This window comes from Cherax quadricarinatus, chromosome 68 (assembly GCF_038502225.1).
Source record: "Cherax quadricarinatus isolate ZL_2023a chromosome 68, ASM3850222v1, whole genome shotgun sequence".
In the NCBI taxonomy this organism is placed as follows: Eukaryota; Metazoa; Arthropoda; class Malacostraca; order Decapoda; family Parastacidae; genus Cherax; species Cherax quadricarinatus.
The window spans coordinates 21,479,124-21,501,177 of NC_091359.1; the positions used below are offsets into that span (position 1 = coordinate 21,479,124).

At 39.9% G+C, this 22,054-nt stretch overlaps 1 protein-coding gene across 2 annotated transcripts in view; it reads left to right on the forward strand.

Annotated features, from left to right (window-relative positions):
- LOC128697712 (serine racemase) overlaps nucleotides 1-22,054 on the forward strand; it is an 80,598-nt gene that overhangs the window by 34,458 nt on the left and 24,086 nt on the right. For both annotated transcript variants that reach the window (XM_070099764.1, XM_070099763.1), the window contains exons 3-4: nucleotides 4,852-4,969; nucleotides 12,967-13,081. In XM_070099764.1, the coding sequence (XP_069955865.1) occupies nucleotides 4,852-4,969; nucleotides 12,967-13,081 (233 nt within the window). The remainder of the gene's footprint in view (nucleotides 1-4,851; nucleotides 4,970-12,966; nucleotides 13,082-22,054) is intronic.

The window sequence follows — 22,054 nt, forward strand, 5'->3', positions numbered from 1 at the left end:
ATTTAATTGTGCATGCCTTTTTCAGTTTGTGTGTATTAAAATTAACATTTCATGTGGTAAAAAAAAATTTTTTTCATACTTTTGGGCGTCTTGCACGGATTAATTTGATTTCCATTATTTCTTATGGGGAAAATTCATTCGCATAACGATTATTTCGCATAACGATGAGCCCTCTTGCACGGATTAAAATCGTTAACCGGGGGTCCACTGTATATGGACTTCAGTAAGGCTTTCGATAGAGTTCCACACCAGAGGCTATTGAGGAAACTTAAAGCACATGGAATAGGAGGAGAAATTTTTTCCTGGGTAGAGGCATGGCTGACAAATAGACAACAGAGAGTTTGCATAAATGGGGAGAAATCAGAATGGGGGCACGTCACAAGCGGTGTTCCTTAGGGGTCAGTGTTGGGCCCGTTGTTGTTCACAATTTACATAAACGACATAGATGAGGGAATAAATAGCAACATAGGCAAATTTGCTGATGACACCAAAATAGGCCGTCTAATTCATTCTAATGAGGAAACTAGAGCACTCCAGGATGATTTGAATAGACTGATGCAATGGTTGGAGAAGTGGCAGATGCAGTTTAATATAGACAAATGCAAAGTTCTAAATGTTGGACAGTTAAATAACCATGCCACATATAAACTAAATAATGCAGATCTTAATAATACTGATGGCAAAAACGATTTAGGAGTTCTGGTTAGCAGTAATCTAAAGCCAAAACAACAGTGCATTAGTGTTCATGTGACGGCCCCTGCCAAAACTAGCGGTTAAATTGTTAACCTGCCGGCTGGCAGTACCACTGGGCACATCATCAAACCCAATGTGGGGACTGCTGAGCCGGCCTTAGAAGCAGTAATTACCAGAACACCTTATGGTATACATCTACTGGCAGTAGAGAGTATTCCTCTGACCATCTTATGGTATATCTGCTGGCTTCTACTGGGTTTAGAAGAAGCGCTCACCGCAGCTCACTGAGTCTGATGGCCTCAGTTACTTGACGGCCGCATTCAGTGAACTTGCAACATAGTGTGTTCTGCTTGTAGTACTTATTCACCGGACCACCTTGCGGTGTGTGTCAACTGGTCTTGAAGGCGGTAGACAGTGCTCACCAGACCACCTTACGGTGTACTTCTACTGGCCTTAGAGAGTATTTACAGGACTACCAGGGAGTACAATTGTAGGTGATGTCTGCGGACTCACCGCCTATGCTGGTCAACTGTGGGCCGAGTCATCTGATGCTGTTGTAGTGTGACACTGTATGAAGAAAAGGTTGGAGTGTGACACTGATCTGGGCTGGGACCGTAGTGTGACACTGAAGGAAGTATGATGGAGTGTAACACTGAAATAAGATACAGGATCGTAGTGGAACACTGAGAAGAAAAGGGTGTCGTGTGACATTGAAGAAGATCGGATTGTAGTGTACATTGCATAGTGTCATGTGACTGGCCTCTGAAGAAAGAAAGACGCTATGCGGGTGATAGTTAGTGTGTGTCGCAGAGACAAGGGTGACACAGTTGAGAGAGTGTGTATGATGCAGAGAAAAGGGTGTCGTGTGACATGGAGAGCAGGAGTGTTGTGTGACACAGAGAAAAGGGTGTCAAGTGACACGGTTGAGAAGGAGCGTCACAACACACCATGGATAAGTGTCGTGTGACACGGGAAGAATGGAGTTGATTATAATTTATTATTGTACAAAGATGTTACTTATTTATTATTTTAGCATATATAGTGACACAGTAGTGTCAGAAAGTTGTACCCTGTGAGTAGGGTCATTAATTATTATTTATTATTTTAAGATGCTAATAATTTATTATTGTAACATGTATATGTGTACAGAATACCTCTAGACCAAAGATTGTTTTTATATAATATTAAAGAATAATTTATTTTAATGTTTATTTTGTATCCCGAACTTTTATATTGCGACACCAAGTGGAAGTCCCAATTGGTGTTTTTGTAATAGTTTGCAATAAAGCTAACAGAAATCTTGGCTTCATATCAAGAAGTATAAATAATAGAAGTCCTCAGGTTGTTCTTCAACTCTATATATCCTTGGTTAGGCCTCATTTAGACTATGCTGCTCAGTTCTGGTCACCGTATTACAGAATGGATATAAATGCTCTGGAAAACGTACAGAGGAGGATGACAAAGATGATCCCATGTATCAGAAATCTTCTCTATGAGGACAGACTAAGGGCCCTGAATCTGCACTCTCTCAAAAGGTGTAGAATTAGGGGGGGATATGATCGAGGTGTATAAATGGAAAACAGGAATAAATAAAGGGGATGTAAATAGCATGCTGAAAATTTCCAGCCAAGACAGGACTCACAGCAATGGTTTCAAGTTGGAAAAATTCAGATTCAGGAAGGATATAGGAAAGCACTGGTTTGGTAATAGAGTTGTGGATGAGTGGAACAAACTCCTGAGTACAGTTATTTAGGCTACAATGTTGTGTAGTTTTAAAAATAGGTTAGATAAATACATGAGTGGGTGTGGGTGGGTGTGAGTTGGACCTGACTAGCTTGTGCTGCTGGGTCTGGTGCCGTGCTCCTTCCTTGAGTGGAGGTGACCAGACTGGGTGGGTCATTGGGCTAATCCAGGGGAGGGGGGTCACTGGTCCAATCTGGGGGGGGACATGAACCTGCTCCACATGGGTCAGTAGGCCTGTTGCAGTGTTCCTTCTTTCTTATGTTCTTATGTTCAAGAGTAAACAACTGACGTCATTGTCCAATAAGTGTCCAATTAGCCGTTCTAATATGCAGTCACGAATAGGTTGACATTATTTATACAATTATTACAATAATGCAGTAGTCTGCATAAAAGTAATCTTCTATTTTTTTGTGAATAAAAATTCAAAATAGAAAGCAAGAGTAACATAAGAGGGGCCTGGAAATGTGACTGATTAACAGAGAAAATGTTATTTTAGTGCCAGGAATGTCTGCATTGTTCATTCTGGACCCTATTTTGAAATTGGCATCTTTTTTAATTTGCATGAAATTAGCCAAATTGTCAATCGGTAAATGGCCGGTTTCTTGTACTCAATCAATGCTGCAGTGTCTGTCATACACTGCAGCATCATGGGATCTTGATTCAAAGATTTCTTCAAAACTTGTTCAACCTTTGGACAAAGACCTACTTAGACTAGTGGATGGTACCACTATGACCCCGCCTCCTCCTGCTTCGCCTCACCTGACTACAGTATATAAGCCACATCTATGGCCCTATGCTGTACATTCTACAAGATTGATTGACTGAACACATCAATTCCAGGCTGAGGGACAGATTACCTCAAATTCCTTCTCTCGTTATACCTTTCTGCTTTGTATTGGACTGATGAAGCCACTGTTTGGCAAAATGTTTCCTCATTAAAGATTCCCCTAAGTTGCATAAGTGTCTCAATCTTCAAGACAGGACTCGCAGCAGTGGCTTCAAGTTGGAAAAATTCTGATTCAGGGAGGATATAGGAAAGCACTGGTTTGGTAATAAAGTTGTGGATACCTGGAGAGAGTTCCGGGGGTCAACGCCCCCGCGGCCCGGTCTGAGACCAGGCCTCCTGGTGGATCACAGCCTGATCAACCAGGCTGTTGCTGCTGGCTGCACGCAAACCAACATACGAGCTACAGCCCGGCTGATCCGGAACTGACTTTAGGTGCTTGTCCAGTGCCAGCTTGAAGACTGCCAGGGGTCTGTTGGTAATCCCCCTTATGTGTGCTGGGAGGCAGTTGAACAGTCTCGGGCCCCTGACACTTATTGTATGGTCTCTTAACGTGCTAGTGACACCCCTGCTTTTCATTGGGGGGATGGTGCATCGTCTGCCAAGTCTTTTGCTTTCGTAATGAGTGATTTTCGTGTGCAAGTTCGGTACTAGTCCCTCTAGGATTTTCCAGGTGTATATAATCATGTATCTCTCCCTCCTGCGTTCCAGGGAATACAGGTTTAGGAACCTCAAGCGCTCCCAATAATTGAGGTGTTTTATCTCCGTTATGCGTGCCGTGAAAGTTCTCTGTACATTTTCTAGGTCGGCAATTTCACCTGCCTTGAAAGGTGCTGTTAGTGTGCAGCAATATTCCAGCCTAGATAGAACAAGTGACCTGAAGAGTGTCATCATGGGCTTGGCCTCCCTAGTTTTGAAGGTTCTCATTATCCATCCTGTCATTTTTCTAGCAGATGCGATTGATACAATGTTATGGTCCTTGAAGGTGAGATCCTCCGACATGATCACTCCCAGGTCTTTGACGTTGGTGTTTCGCTCTATTTTGTGGCCAGAATTTGTTTTGTACTCTGATGACGATTTAATTTCCTCATGTTTACCATATCTGAGTAATTGAAATTTCTCATCGTGGCACAAACTCCCCAGTACAATTATAGAGGCTAAAACGTTGTGTAGTTTTAAAAATAGGTTAGATAAATACATAAGTGGGTGTGGGTAGGTGTGAGTTGGACCAGACTAGCTTGTGCTACTAGGTCTGATGCCGTGCTCCTTAAGTGGAAGTGACCTGACTAGATGGGTCATTGGGGTAAGCTGGAGGGTGGCATGGACCTGCTTTGCATGGGTCAGTAGGCCTGTTGCAGTGTTCCTTCTTTCTTATGTTCTTATGAAGTACAATGCCTGCATTCTAAAGGAGGAGTTTAGGATATTGGCTGTTTGGAGTGACATCTAAACTGTCATATCTGGGCACCTCTGCAAAGACAGTGATATTGTGTGAATGATGGTGAAAGTGTTGAATGGTACCAAAAGTGTTTTTTTTTCTTTGTTGGGTCACCCTGCCTCAGTGGGAGACAGCCGTTGTGCTGAAAAAAAAAAATGCACCTGGCATATGTCTCATGCTCTTCTTGGTTTTACAGAGTGTGCTGGCTTGCCATGCAGTGTGGTTGTTCCCAAGGACACTCCAAAAGTCAAGTGTGATGCCATCAGAGAGTACGGTGCTGAGCTGGTTTATTGCCAACCTACACCAACATCCAGGTTAGACATTCAAAAGCAGATATTGTTACATAATTTTAGTAACTCCTGAAAATAGTCCAGTAATTTCCTGTGCAAATAATTAACAGATTGATGTGAATATATTAATCTTTTAACGTAATATCCAGTAAGACAGTGAAAGATAGGAAGAGCCACAGTCTTACTTAAGTTCCTTGTATGTTCTGAACACCACGTAGTTAAACTAGTAATAATAATAATAATAATAATATCTTTATTTACTACAAGTACATGAATGAGAAGAAGCTGGATGTCCTGGCTTTAAGTGAAACAAAGCTGGATGTCCTGGTTTTAAGTGAAACAAAGCTGAAGGGGGTGGGAGAGTTTCAGTAGAGAGGAGTAAATGGGATTAGGTCAGGGGTTTCAAATACAGCTAAAGAAGGAGTAGCAATAATGTTAAAGGATAAGCTATGGCAGGAAAAGAGGGACTATAAATGTATTAATTTAAGGATTATGTGAAGTAAAATAAAGGTTGGATGTGAAAAGTGGGTTATAGTAAGCATATATGCACCTGGAGAAGAGAGAAGTGTAGAGGAGAGAGAGAGATTTTGGGAAATGTTGAGTGAATGCGTGGGGAGTTTTGAACCAAGTGTGAGAGTAATGGTGGTTGGGGATTTCAATGCTAAAGTGGGCAAAAATATTGTAGAGGGAGTAGTAGGTAAATTTGGGGTGCCAGGAGTAAGTGAAAATGAGGAGCCTTTAATTGAGCTATGTGTAGAAAGAGGTTTGGTAATAAGTAATACACATTTTATGAAGAAGAGAATAAATAAATATTCAAGGTATGATATAGCACGTAATGAAAGTAGTTTGTTAGATTATGTATTGGTGGATAAAAGGTTGATGGGTAGGTTCCAGGATGTACACATTTATAGAGGGGCAACTGATATATCAGATCATTATTTAGTTGTAGCTACAGTTAGAGTAAGAGGTAGATGGGAAAAGAGGAAAATGGCAACAATAAGTAAGAGGGAGGTGAAGAAGTTCGGGTGAGATATAAGCAACTATTGGCAGAAAGGTGGGCTGGTGCAAGTATGAGTAGTGGGAGGGGGGGGGGAAGTTGAAGAGGGTTGGAAGAGTTTTAAAAATGCAGTATTAGAATGTGGGGCAGAAGTTTGTGGTTATAGGAGGGTGGGTGCAGGAGGAAAGAGGAGTGATTGGTGGAATGATGAAGTAAAGGGTGTGATAAAAAAGGAAAAGTTAGCTTATGAGAGCTTTTTACAAAGCAGAAGTGTTATAAGAAGAGTAGAGTATATGGAGAGTAAAAGAAAGGTGAAGAGAGTGGTGAGAGAGTGCAAAAGGAGAGCAGATGAAAGAGTGGGAGAGGCACTGTCAAGAAATTTTAATGAAAATAAGAGAAAATTTTGGAGCGAACTAAACAAGTTAAGAAAGCCTAGGGAACGAATGGATTTGTCAGTTAAAAACAGAGTAGGAGAGTTAGTAGATGGGGAGATGGAGGTATTGAGTAGATGGTGAGAATATTTTAAGGAACTTTTAAATGTCGACGAAGAAAGGGAGGCGGTAATTTCATGCACTGGCTAGGGAGGTATACCATCTTTTAAGAGTGAAGAAGAACAGGATGTGAGTGTGGGGGAGCTGCGTGAGGCATTACGTAGAATGAAAGGAGGTAAAGAAGCTGGAACTGACGGGATCATGACAGAAATGTTAAAAGCAGGGGGGGATATAGTGTTGGAGTGGTTGGTATTTTTGTTTAATAAATGTATGAAATGGGGGAGGCACCTAGGGATTGGCATAGAGCATATATAGTCCCTCTATATAAAGGGAAGGGGGACAAAAGAGATTGTAAAAATTATAGAGAAATAAGTTTACTGAGTATACCAGGAAAAGTGTATGGTAGGGTTATAATTGAAAGAATTAGAGGTAAGACAGAATGTAGGATTGCAGATGAGCAAGGAGGTTTTAGAGTGGGTAGGGGATTGAAGCATATATGTGAACAGTATTTAGATAAAGGTAGGGAAGTTTTTATTACATTTATGGGTTTAGAAAAGGCATATGATAGAGTGGATATGGGAGCAATGTGGCAGATGTTGCAAGTACAGTGGACCCCCGGTTCGCGATGCCATCAGTATCTGATAAATCCAGTATTCGATGCATTGTATCATAAAAATTTTGCCTCGCTTCCCGTTACAAAACCCGGTATAAGTGATTCCTCCAAGACGTTTCCACGTGTGGCCTGAACTGCCCAGTGTGTGCCAGTGTTTACAAGCCAGCCAGTGTGCTCTCATCTAAGGATACATTCGGTACATTCCATGTTATCACAGTGTTTTTGGTGCTTGTTTCTGCAAAATAAGTCGCCATGGGCCCCAAGAAAGCTTCTAGTGCCAACCCTTCGAGAAAAAGGGTGCTAATGACTATTGAAATAAAGAAAGAGATAATTGCAAAGTACGAAAGTGGAGTGAGTGTGTCGAAGCTGGCCAAGTTGTATACAAAACCCCAATCAACCATCTCTACTATAGTGACCAGGAAAATGGCAATCAAGGAAGCTGTTGTTGCAAAAGGTGCAACTGTGATTACGAAACAGCGACCGCAAGTGTTAGAAGATGTTGAGAGACTGTTATTGGTGTGGATAAATGAAAAACAGATAGCAGGAGATAGCATCTCTCAAGCGATCATTTGTGAAAAGGTAGGCAGTTGCATGACGATTTGGTAAAGAAATTGCCTGCAACTAGTGGTGATGTGAGTGAATTTAAGGCCAGCAAAGGTTGGTTTGAAAGATTTAAGAATCGGTAGTGGCATATATAGTGTGATTAGGCATGGTGAGGCTGCCAGTTCGGACCAAAAAGCAGCTGAAAAATGTGTGAAGGAATTCAAGGATTACATAGACAGTGAAGAATTTAAACCTGAACAAGTGTTTAATTGCAACGAAACAGGCCTGTTTTGGAAGAAATTGCCAAGCAGGACCTACATTACTCAGGAGGAAAAGGCACTCCCAGGACATAAGCCTATGAAAGACAGGCTTACTCTTCTGATGTGTGCCAATGCTAGTGGTGATTGCAAAGTGAAGCTTTTATTGGTGTATCACTCAGAAACTCCCAGATCGTTCGGGCAAAAGAATATCCTCAAGGCTAATTTGTGTGTGCTGTGGAGGGCAAACACTAAGGCATGGGTCACTAGGGACTTTTTCTATGACTGGTTACACCATGCATTTGCCCCCAATGTGAAAAATTACCTAATTGAAAAGAAATTAGACCTTAAGTGCCTCCTAGTATTAGACAATGCCCCTGGTCATCCTACAGACTTGGCAGAGCGACTTTCTGGGGACATGAGCTTCATTAAGGTCAAGTTTTTGCCCCCTAATACCACTCCTCTCCTGCAGCCCATGGACCAGCAGGTCATTTCCAACTTCAAGAAACTGTACACAAAAGCCATGTTTGAAAGGTGCTTTGAAGTGACCACAGATACTATTGACTCTAAATGAGTTTTGGAAGGATCACTTTAATATCCTCAATTGTGTAAACCTTATAAGTAAGGCTTGGGAGGGAGTGACTAAGAGGACCTTCAACTCTGCCTGGAAAAAACTGTGGCCAGAATGTGTAGACAAAAGGGATTTCGAAGGGTTTGAGGCTAACCCTGGGAATCCTATGCCAGATGAGGAATCCATTGTGGCATTGGGGAAGTCCTTGGGGTTGGAGGTTAGTGGGGAGGATGTGGAAGAGTTGGTGGAGGAGGACAATGATGAACTAACCACTGATGAGCTGCTAGATCATCTTCAACAGCAAGAGGCTAGACCTGAGGAAACTGCTTCGGAGGAGGGGACGGAGAAATTGAAGAAGTTGCCTACTTCAAAGATTAAGGAAATGTGTGCAAAGTGGCTTGAAGTGCAAAGCTTTTTTGATGAAAATCACCCTGACACAGCTACTGCAAGCCATGTTGGCAGCCTGTTCAATGACACTGTTGTGAACCACTTTAGGTATAAAAAAAAATCCTGCAGCACACAGTGTGAAATGAGAAAAAAAAACTTTGACCGTGTTTTTGGATTAAAACGGCGACTTTGCACTGTATTTTCGTATTGTATTTATTGTTGTATTCTAGTTTTCCTGATCTAATTTTATAGAATGGAAGACATATTACAGAAATTGAGATGATTTTGACTAGTTTTACAAAGAAAAGTACCTTGAAATTACGCTCAAAGTAGCAGAAATGTTCGATTTTTACCAAAGTTCAAAAGTAAACAAATCATGCTGTGTCCAATACATGTCAACTGGTGAGTCTAATATTCTTTCACAAGTGCGCTGATAATATTTATACAATTTCTACACCAATGCAGTAGTCTGCATAACAGTAAATCTTCTATTTTTTTGTGAGAATAAAAATTCAAAGTGGAAAGCAAAGGAATGTAAGAGGGGCATGGGGACGTGACTAATGAACAGAGGAAATGTTATTTTAGTGCCAGGAATGTCTTTCTTGTTTATTCTGGCCCCTATTTGGAAATTGGCATCTTTTGAAATTTGTGTGAAATTGGCAAAATTGCTAAATTCTGACCACTGTATTGGATAGTTGAAATCTGTAAATGGGTGGTTTCTCATACTCATTCGATAGAAAAAATGAAGTTCTAGCGAAATAGTTATGATTTTTGTCAACAAGTGGCCGAAAATAGGGCTCAAAGTGGGCAAAATCGCCGATGCGTAAACATCGTCGAGACCGCTAACTTCACGAGAGCATAATTCCATAAGTTTTCCATCAGATTTCATACTTTTGGTGTCATTTTGATCGGGAAAAGATTCTCTATCTTTTCACAAGAAAAAATAATTTTTTTTTTTTGAAATTTGGCTGACCCTGAGAACAAGTCTCTGAGAGGGCCTGTCGACCCTGAAAGTGTTAAGATTTGGATAATTTTTTGGTAAAGTTAAATATTGAGTACGTATTTAGTTTAGGGTGAGTAGGTGGTTTTTGAGAAGAGCCTTAAACTGGTGTTCAGACCTGGTTACTTTAATATTTACTGGTAATGAATTCCAAATTTTGGGGCCCTTTATGTGCATAGAGTTATTACACAGTGAGATACGGACACGGGGTACATCAAAAAGAGATCTGTGTCTTGTGTTGTGGTTGTGTGTCCTGTTAAGGATGGTGAGGAGAAGTTTGAGTGGAGTGTTTATGTTTGAATGTAGTGTTCTATGTATGTAGTAGGCACATGAATAAGTATGGATGTTCTTAATGGTGAGCAGTTGTAGACTTTTGAATATTGGTGGAGTATGTTGATGGGAGTGGGAATTTGTTATTCTGACTGCAGCCTTTTGCTGGGTTATTAGTGGTCTTAGGTGATTTAATGTTGTTGATCTCCATGCACAAATTCCATGTGTGAGATAAGGGTAGATGAGTGAATGATACAGTACAAGGAGAGCTGGTTGTGGAACATAGTACCATATCTTTGATAGTATGCCCACTGTCTTAGAGATTTTCTTAGAAATTTGTTGTATGTGTGTCTGGAATTTGAGGCTGTTGTCAAGATGGATTCCTAGGAAGTTTCCCTCTGTGAGTCTTGTGATGGGTGATTTGTTTAGCATTATGTTAAATGGAAGATTTGCAGCTCTGTTTCCAAACCGAATGAAATAAGTTTTGTCAGTATTGAGGTTAAGCGTATTTGTCATCATTCAGGTAGATATTTTCTGCAATTCAGCATTAACAGTGTTAGCAAGTATGATTGGGTTTGGGTGAGAGAAGACGTATGTTGTGTCGTCTGCAAATAATATGGGTTTGAGTAGCTGTGATGCATTTGGTAGGTCATTGATGTAAATGAGAAAGAGGAGTGGGCCAAGGACACTTCATTGTGGGACACCAACTATGATTGGTTGAGTGGAAGAGTTTGCTCCATTTGTGTACATATATTGGCTTCTGTTACTAAGGTATGACTTTAGGTAGTTGAGGGAGTGCCCTCTTATACCATAGTGTGTTAATTTAATGTTTGGCAAATCATGGTCAACTGTATCAAAAGCTTTACGTAAATCAATGAAGATTCCCAATGGGACTTCTTTCTTCTTGAGAGCGGTGTATATTAGTTCTAGCATGTGTATATGTAATAGCATCATTTGTGCTTTTATTAGTCCTGAATGCAAACTGACAAGGGTTTAGTATGTTGTGTGAGACGAAGTAGGGATAGATCTGTCTATGAATTAATTTTTCAAAGATTTTATAGAGCAGAGGTATGTTAGATATTGGTCTATAGTTATTCAAGTCAGTTATCACCTCCTTTGTGGATTGGGGTGACCCTTGCTATTTTGAGAATTGCTGGGAAGGTGGAGGATTCGATGGATTTGTTAAAGAGTGTTGCAATAATTGGTGACAGTACTTGAGATGCTTTTTTGTACATAAAAGGTGGTAAGTTATTTATGTCCCCTGCCTTGTTTTTAAGGGTGTTGATGATGAGCAAGACTTCTGTTGGGTTGGTTGGGGCTAGGAATAGTGTATGCCAGGTACTACTTTGAAGAAAACTGCTCAGATGAGGTGTTTTGTCTGTGCACATACAAACAAAAAGCCCACAAAAATGCAGAGACACTCGTTTTATGTGTGAGGAGTGTAAAACACCGTTGTGCATACACCCATGTCTCAAAGAATTCAACAAGCTGCAGCAGTTCTAGAAAAGTGTCCAGTGATTGTAAATTTGTATATATATTATAGAAAACCTAGGTAGTAGGTTGGTAGACAGCAACCACCCAGGGAGGCACTACCGTCCTGCCAAGTGAGTGTAAAACGAAAGCCTGTAATTGTTTTACATGATGGTAGGATTGCTGGTGTCTTTTGTCTGTCTCACAAACATGCAAGATTTCAGGTATATCTTGCTACTTCTACTTACACTTAGGTCACACTACACGTTTTTTTTTTTTTTTTTTTTTTAAAAAAGTCGGCCGTCTCCCACCGAGGCAGGGTGACCCAAAAAAGAAAGAAAATCCCCGAAAAGAAAATACTTTCATCATCATTCAACACTTTCACCACACTCACGCATTATCACTGCTTTTGCAGAGGTGCTCAGAATACAACAGTTTAGAAGCATATACGTATAAAGATACACAACATATCCCTCCAAACTGCCAATATCCCAAACCCCTCCTTTAAAGTGCAGGCATTGTACTTCCCATTTCCAAGACTCAAGTCCGACTATATGTACAAGCATATATATATACACACCCCTCTGGGTTTTCTTTTATTTTCTTTCTAGTTTTTGTTCTTGTTTATTTCCTCTTATCTCCATGGGGAAGTGGAACAGAACTCTTCCTCCGTTAGCCATGCGTGTTGTAAGAGGCAACTAAAATGCTGGGAGCAAGGGGCTAGTAACCCCTTCTCCTGTATATATTACTAAATGTAAAAGGAGAAACTTTTGTTTTTCCTTTTGGGCCACCCCGCCTCAGTGGGATGTGGCCGGTGTGTTGAAAGAAAGAAAGATTATAGAAAAATAGTAATAAACAATTTTTTATATTCATTTGTGTAAACAAGTTTTGTAAACAGTATAATGATACTAATGTTTGTGCAATTATTGTATTACATACAATGAGTGTATATGTGTACATTGCACCTTACATTGGTCTCACAGGCCACATAAGTTATGTGAAAAAATAAAATAGTGAAAAAAACAAGAAACCTTTGAATGGAAGTAAACCAAAGTTTACCAGGTGAGCAGCATGTGCCACTGTTGCCATACGGGCTCATTTTCTGCCAACTTTCTCCTCTATATCTCGGTAAATACTGATGGCAAAAATTTGTTTTGGGACTTGAAACAATCGGAAAATTAATCTTAATATTTTGATAAGAAAAAATAATTTTTTTTTTCAAATATTTTTCGGCACCAAAAGATTTGGGGTTGCGACAGTCAAAGGGTTAAATAACATTGTCTCGTATTGTAATGGAACTTGGATGTATTTAGTAACAGATGAAAAAAAAAGTTTGAAGTTCCTTCTCTACTTGTTACCAGTAAGTAATTATGTTATTTTTATGTGTAATGTGTTTAATTCTCAAAAACATTCCACTAACAGGCAGGAGGTTTGTGTCGAGATTCAAGCAAAGACTGGCAAGACTGTTATTCATCCCTTTGATAACTTTGATGTTATGGCTGGTCAAGGAACCATTGCATTAGAGCTTCTTGAAGAGGTATGTTACAGTTGAGTACAGGAGGACCCCACTTATACAGCAAGTTAGGCTCTGAGCTCCTTCTATACGTAAAGCAAAAAATTGCTGTACAGTGAAACACAGCCTTTATTCATTTTCAAGTACTTATGAAAACCTGATAACATGTTTACATGCATATTAAGTGAGCAATAGAACTAGACCTAAAGAATGCATATACAGTACACACATTATACTTAACCTTTTCACTGTCGAGACCCCTGCTCACAAACTTGCTCTCAGTGTCGAAGAATTTAAAAAAAAAAATTCTCATGAAATGATAGAGAATCTTTTACCGATGGTAATGACACCAAAAGTATGAAATTTGATGGAAAACTTATGGGATTATGCTCTCATGAAGTTAGCGGTGTCGGCAGTATTTACACATCAGCGATTTTGTCCACTTTGAGCCTTATTTTCAGTCAATTCCATTGTTCCAGTCGACCAAACTCACAGCTATTTTGCTAGAACTCCTTTTGTTCAATTGGTCAAGTGCAAGACACTGCCCATTTATCGATTTCAGCTATCCAATAAAGTGATCAGAATTTGGAAATTTTGCTGATTTCATACACAATTCAGATAAGGCCATTTTCAAAACAGGGTCCAGAATTAACAGTATAAACATTCCTCGTACTAAAATAACATTTTCTGTTCATTAGTCACGTGTCTAGGCCCCTCTTATATTACACTTGCTTTCCATTTTGAATTTTTTGTGGGGCAGCAGGCCTACAGCAGCAACAGCCTGGTTGATCAGGCAATCACCAGACAAGCCTGGCCCATGGCCAGGCTCCAAGAGTAGTGAAACTCACAAAACTCTTCAAAGGTCAAATGTAGAGGTACATAAAAAATAGATTTACTGTTATGCAGACTACTTCATTATTGTAAAAATGGTACAATGGACCCCCGGATTAAGTCATCATCGGAATAAATAATATTCGGAATAAGTAACGTTTTTTCGTCAAAATATTGGCTCGGTGAATGTCACTGAACTCGGTATAAGTCATTCATCCGGAATGTGTCCGCACGGCCTGAGTGGCCTCAACACTCCATGTACAGTGTGCCATTGTTTACCAGCCAGTGAAGATGATCCCATGCATTCATACAATACATTTTGTATTATTCCATTCTTTTTAGTGCTTGTAACTGCTAAATAAGCCAGCCAGGGCTGAGAGAGAGGGGAGAATGTGTCTTTTTTCAGTGATTCTGCAATATGTACGATACCAAAGCAACAGGAGTTGATGAAGGCTATATTCCAGCCAGCTATAAAATGTAGCATTAACAGTGTAGCAAGTAAGTGAAGCGACTCTCAAGCTGGTCCTAGTGGCATTAAAAAACAAAGAAGGGAAGTAACCCAGGATAAGAACTTGGTACTTGACATCTTTATGGAAAGGGATTCCCCTTTCAAACAATTGTAAACTCCTCCATCCTCTCCCCTCCTCCCGTCTTCCATACATCACCATGTCTTCAATAAAGGTAAGTGTGATGTTATTATTGTTTTATTCTTCATGTATCATTGATTTCTGTGTAGGTAAATGTATATTTCATGTAGAAAACATATTTTAATACTTTTGGGCGTCTGAAACGGATTTATTGGATTTCCATTATTTCTTATGGGGAAAATTAATTCGAAATAAGTCAGATTCAGGATAAGTCACTCTCTCTGGAACGGATTAATTACGTAATCTGGGGGTCCACTGCATAAATAATATCAGTGCATTTGTGAAAACATATTAGACCCACCACTTGTATTGGACGCGTGACGTGATTTGTTTACTCTTGAACATCAGCAAAAATCGAACATTTCCGCTACTTTGAGCTCAATTTCAAGGTACTTTTAGTCCATAAAACATTCAAAATCACCTCTGTTTGAGTAATATATCTATCTTAATTCTATCAAATGAGACCAATAAAACGAGAATACATCCATAAATACCATACGTAAATACACCGCAAAGTCACTGTTTTAAACCAAAAATACGGTCAGTTTTTTTTTTCTCATGCACTGCGTGCTGCAGGATTTTTTTTCATGCTGTGCACACTGACCACTTAGACCCATTCTTTCATATGTAAACCTACCAGTTTTCTCCTGCAAGATTGGAAGATGCTAGAATTTTGGCAAAGTATCGTGGGACTGACACTGGTTTGCAAGCCATAATATTACAGGACCAACAGTGAAAGGGTTAAAATATTTTTGTCCTTAGCAAGCATTCTGTATGATCAAGCAGAGCTTGATCATACAGAATGTGAAAAAGACTTGGGAGTCATGGTAAGCAGAAATCTAAAGCCAAGACAGCAGTGCCTTAGTGTGCGCAACAAGGCTAACAGATTACATACTTGGATTTATCTCAAGAAGTATAAGTAACAGAAGACCAAAAGTTATTTTACAGCTCTATACATCACTAGTGAGGCCTCATTTAGATTATGCTGCTCAGTTTTGGTCCCCTTGCTACAGGATGGATATAGACTCATTGGAGAACATACAGAGAAGAATGACTAAAATGATTTACTGTGTAAGGAATCTCCTGTATGAAGATAGACTTAAAGCCTTAAATCTCCACTCTCTGGAGAGACGTAGAATGAGGGGAGATATTATTGAAGTGTATAAGTGGATGACGGGCATAAACAAGGGAGATATTAATAAAGTACTGAGGGTGTCGAACCAGGTAAGAACCAGAAATAATGGATTTAAGTTGGATAAATATAGATTTAGAAAGGACATAGGTAAGTACTGGTTTTCTAACAGAGTTGTAGATGCGTGGAACAATCTTCCCAGTTGGATGATAGAGGCTAGGACCTTGGGTAGCTTTAAGAAGAGATTGGACAGATATACGAGTGGGAGGGGCTGGGTTTGATTGGTGTCACTGGGTACAGGAGTTATTTCTTGGGTAGCTTTAGGTAGAGGTCATTTTGATAAGGACCTGCCTTGCATGGGCCAGTAGGCTTTCTGCAGTGTTCCTCCATTCTTATGTTCTTATAGTGAGTGGTGAACATATTTCATATGAGACGTCTGAATAAATGAAGAATGGATGTAATTGAAGACCTGTTTGTGTGCTCTCTGTGAATCTGAACCAGGATGCCCTCTCTTGAGCAGCTTTACCAGCAGCTGAGAGAAGAACTCAGAGTTGCTAAACTGGAGATACGGCGATTAACGGAGGAGAACAAGAGGATTCGTAGTAATCCTCCTGTTGTGAGTCCCCAGGTTAAGAGGGGAGCTTGGTCAGTGGCCGGGCAACATGGAACCAAGCTGAAGATCAAGAAAACGGTTGGAGAGGCGGAAACAACGAGAAACCAGAAGACTACCGTGGAAACTTCCAACTCATTCTCGGTGCTACCTGACGAATGTGAGTGTTCTGCTGGGAATGACACAACGAGCACCAAAGAAGCATTGGCAGACGTGAGTAAGACATCCCTAGAAACCCCAACGAAGACCATCGAGAACGTCTTGACGAATTCTACAAGTGGTGTAATGCTACCTGGCGAATGTGAGTCGACTACTCGGAGCATCACGACGGACGACGCCAAGGAAGGTAAAAACATTGTTGTTGTTGGGGATAGCCAGATTAGGTACATGGATAGGGCATTCTGTTTGAAGGATAGGAGTAGGAGGCAGAGAGTGTGTTTTCCTGGGGCTGGGATGAAGGATATTGTTAGCCGTCTGGATGACATCATGAGAGGTAATGGGAGCAATCCTATTATCTGTCTCAGTGCTGGAGGCAACGATGTTGGCAGACGTAGGAGTGAGGACCTGATTAGCAGGTATAGGTCAGCAATAGAGATAATTAGGAGGAAGGGTGGGAAACCTGTCATATGTGGCATTTTGCCAAGGAGAGGAGTTGGAAATGAATGGTTGTCCAGAGCAATTGGTGTCAATTGCTGGCTGGACAAGTACTGTAAGGAAAATGCGGTAACATTCATTGACAACTGGGACCTTTTCTATGGCAGAAATGACATGTATGCCAGGGATGGGGTTCACTTATCTAGGTGTGGGGTGGGAGCACTGGCCAACGCAGTGGAGGGAGCTGTTAGGTCTTTAAACTAGGAATAGTTAGTGGTATGGGTTTTGGCGGGAAAACTGTGAAGTCGCAGGGTAGTAACATGAGTACTAGGAGAACTAGTAATAGGCAAAATGAGGTGGATATTGGAAAGCCAGTGGCACTAATTGACAAGGACAGTAATAAGTTTAGTGGAATAACAGAAAGGAGCAGGAAGGGTAAAGAGAGTGGAGGGTCCTTAAGTATATATTACACAAATAGTCGCAGTGCTAGGAATAAGATGGACGAGTTGAGACTAGTTGCTAGTGCAGGTAACATAGATGTATTTGCCATTACTGAGACGTGGTTTAACTCAAAAAGTCGGGACATGCCTGCAGAATGTCACATTCAGGGTTTTAAATTGTTCCAAGTAGATAGAAGTATCGGGAAGGGGGGTGGGGTGGCATTGTATGTCCGAGATCGCTTGAACTGTTGCATAAAAACGGGTATTAAGTCTGAAGTAACACATACAGAGTCTGTTTGGATAGAATTTTCAGAGGGGCATGAAAAATTAATTTTAGGTGTGATATACCGTCCCCCAAATTTAGATAGGGACCAAGGGAGACTACTATGGGAGGAAATTGTTAGGGCCACAAGGCACGATAATGTAGTAATTCTAGGAGACTTTAACTTTAGTCATATTGATTGGAATTTCTTGACTGGGAATTTAGAATCATACGATTTCTTAGAAGTAGTTCAGGATTGTTTTTTGAAGCAGTTTGTGACAGAACCTACAAGGGGAAATAACCTGCTTGACTTAGTTCTGGCAAACAATGAATCCCTTGTTAATAATTTAGAAGTTTCAGAGGAACTGGGTGCTAGCGACCACAAATCAATTACATTTAGAATTGAATGGAAGTATGATAGTAGGGATAACTCAGTAACAGTCCCAGATTTTCGCTTAGCAGATTACGATGGGCTTAGAGAACACTTATCATCTGTTGACTGGGGTAACGAAGAGAGCTATCAATATGACAGTTTTCTGAACACAATACATGCTGCTCAAAGAACGTTTATCCCTTATAAGGAAATTAGATCAAATAGAAATGACCCAAAATGGATGAAAAATAGGCTGAAATATCTACTAGGGCATAAGAAAGGAATTTATAGGCGTATCAAAAGAGGCGAGGGTCATCTTATGAATCAGTATATTGACATTAAGAGGGACATTAAAAAGGGGATAAGAAAAGCTAAAAGGGACTATGAAATTAAAGTTGCTAGGGATTCTAAAACTAACCCAAAAAGTTTTTTCCAGGTATATAGAACAAAAGTCAGAGATAAGATAGGTCCCCTTAAAAATAACTATGGGCATCTTACTGACAAAGAGAATGAAATGTGCTCGATTTTAAATAATTATTTTCTCTCGGTTTTTACACAGGAAGACACTAATAATATTCCGGTAATTAATTTTTATAGTGGATCAGAAGAAGATAAATTATGTAACATCACAGTCACTAGTGAAATGGTTGTGAAGCAGATAGACCGACTGAAGCAAAATAAGTCACCGGGTCCTGATGAGGTTTTTTCAAGGGTTCTTAAGGAATGCAAAATGGAAGTCTGTGAACCATTAACTAATATTTTTAATTTATCTCTTCAAACAGGTGCAGTGTCTGATATGTGGAAGATGGCTAATGTAATTCCTATTTTTAAAACAGGGGACAAGTCGTTACCATCAAATTACCGCCCAATAAGCCTGACCTCAATTGTAGGCAAATTACTAGAGTCAATTATAGCTGAGATTATAAGAAGCCATCTCGATAAGCATAGCTTGATTAAAGATACTCAGCATGGATTCACAAGAGGCCGGTCCTGTCTAACTAATTTATTAACTTTCTTCAGTAAAGCTTTTGAGGCTGTTGACCACGATAAAGAATTTGATATTATTTACTTAGATTTTAGTAAGGCATTTGATAGAGTTCCTCACCAAAGACTGTTGAAGAAAGTAGCAGCTCATGGCATTGGGGGAAGGGTGCTCTCGTGGATCGAATCATGGCTCACAGACAGGAAGCAAAGAGTGTCCATAAATGGGGTTAAATCCGAGTGGGGATCAGTAACAAGTGGCGTTCCACAGGGATCAGTCTTGGGCCCGTTGTTGTTTATAATATATATCAATGATCTTGATGAAGGAATTACTAGTGATATGAGCAAATTCGCCGATGACACGAAGATAGGTAGGATAATTGATTCAAACGTAGATGTTAGGGAACTTCAGGAGGATTTAGACAAACTCTACTCTTGGTCAGAAAAGTGGCAGATGCAGTTCAATGTAGATAAATGCAAGGTTCTGAAGCTCGGGAGTGTCCATAACCCTAGCACTTATAAGTTAAATAATGTAGAACTTAACCATACAGATTGCGAAAAGGACTTGGGGATTATGGTAAGCAGCAACCTTAAATCAAGACAGCAATGCCTAAGCGTACGTAATAAGGCAAATAGATTACTGGGATTTATATCAAGAAGTGTAAGCAACAGAAGTCCAGAGGTCATACTGCAGCTTTATACATCATTAGTAAGGCCTCACCTAGATTATGCAGCTCAATTCTGGTCTCCATATTACAGAATGGACATAAATTCGTTAGAAAACATTCAGCGTAGGATGACTAAATTAATACATAGCATTAGAAATCTTCCTTATGAAGAAAGATTGAAGACTCTTAAGTTACATTCACTTGTTAGACGAAGAATGAGGGGAGACCTGATCGAAGTGTATAAGTGGAAGATAGGTATTAATAAAGGGGATATTAACAAGGTCTTGAGGATATCTCTCCAAGAGAGAACCCGCAGTAATGGATTTAAATTAGATAAGTTTAGATTTAGAAAGGACATAGGAAAGTATTGGTTTGGAAATAGGGTAGTTGATGAGTGGAACAGTCTACCTAGTTGGGTTATTGAGGCTAGGACTTTGGGTAGTTTCAAATTTAGGTTGGATAAGTACATGAGTGGGAGGGGTTGGATTTGAGTGGGACTTGCACATCAGAGCTTATTTCTTGGGTAGCATTGAAAATTGGGTTGGTCAGATGTTTGTTAGTGGGATGAATTGTAAAGGACCTGCCTAGTATGGGCCAACAGGCCTGCTGCAGTGTTCCTCCTTTCTTATGTTCTTATGTTCTTAAAGATAAGCACTGTAAAGTGGGGCCTTCCCATAGTAGGTAGAGTGGCCAGTTTCTATATCTCTGAAGAGTGACTAGGGCACAAGCCTTTGGGAAGCCTTATCTAACAATTTCTTAGCTTGCTTTGTTTCCTATGTGCTTTCATGGGATTTTTACCTTTATTTTTTATCACACTGTCTTTCTACCACTAGGGCAAGGTGACCCAGAAGAAGGAAAACCTATTTATCATCACATAATTTCTGTCTTGCCAGAAGCACCCTGACATCACAGTTCAGATGGCCATCTGAACTGCAACATTCCCAACCATTCCTTCAGAGTGCAGGACTCAGTCCAACTAACAAGTTTTTCCCTGAATCCATTCATAAATGTTACTTTTCTACATCACGTCAGATAACAAATACCTCTTGCCTCTACGCAGTCAGATCTGGCAAGCGTTAAGTTGAGAGGTGGGGTCAGGAGCTAAAACTCAGACCCTTGCAACCACAATAGGTAAGTACAAATGTTGGATGTCCAAGCCCATAGAAGTCAAAACTTCTTGAACCCTCCCTTCCTCCAAACTCTTCTTGGGATGACCCCTACACCTCCTTCCCTCCACTTTATATTTATACACCTTCCTAGCCGTTCTTTATACTCCATTCTTGCTAGGTGCCCGAACTACAACACCCTCTCCTTGGCCTTCTGAATTATACTCTTGGTAACCTCTCATCTTATCTCCATGCTTCAAATACTCTGCATAATATTCACATCACACATTGCCCTCAAACATGAAATCTCCACTGCCTCCAGCCTCTTCCTCCTCCTTGCTGCAACATTTAAAACCCATGCCTCACACCTACATAGCTGTGTTGATACTACTATACTCTGGTTCATCTCCCTTTTTGCCTCCATTTATTGATAGTTTTGTCTCAATAGATTCCTCAGTACACCACCCACCTTTTTTCCTTCTTCTCTTCTATGCTAATAAGTCCACTACCAAATATCTGAACACTTACTTCCTCCATATTCTCTCCCTTCAATCTGATATCCAATTTTTCATTGGCATGATTTTTTATTACATTGCTTTGCAGTTTATGTTCTCCCTCCCTTTTTTTTACATACCCTCCTAAATTCCTCCATCACGTGATTAATAAGACGCATGTCCATCATTTAGGCATCTTAATTACAGAAATGTTTCGCCTGCACAAGAGGCTTCTTCCACTGAATGCAGGTGAATACAACACTGGAAAAATTAAAAGTAGTTTTGACATGATCAGTCTGTCATCTATAATCCTTTAAGAGTCAAGACCCCTGATCTGAAACTTGTCCACAGGGTCCAAGAATATTAAAAAAAAAATTTTTTATTTTTTCTTATGAAATGGTAGAGAATCTTTTTCTGAAAGTAATAAAACAAAAAGTACGAAATTTGATGGAAAATTGACGAAATTACGCTCTTGCGAATTTTGCTGCATCAGCAATATTTACGCATTGGCAATTTTGCCCACTTTCACTCCCATTTTAGGCCAATTACATTATTCCCGTCAACCAAATTTTTAGCTTTTTCACTAGTATTACTTCTATTTTATCAATTGAGCACAAGAAATTGCCCAGTCAACTGTTTCAACTACCCAGTAAAGTGATCGGAAACTGGTAATTTGGCCAATTTCACACAGTTCAGAATATTCCAGTTTCAAAATAGGGTCCAGAATAAACATTGCAGGCATTCCTGGCACTAAAATAACATTTTCTCTGTTTATTAGTTATGTTTTCGGGCTTTACAAATTAATTTCATTTTTTTTTATTCATATAGTGAATTTTTATTCACACCAAAAAATAGATTT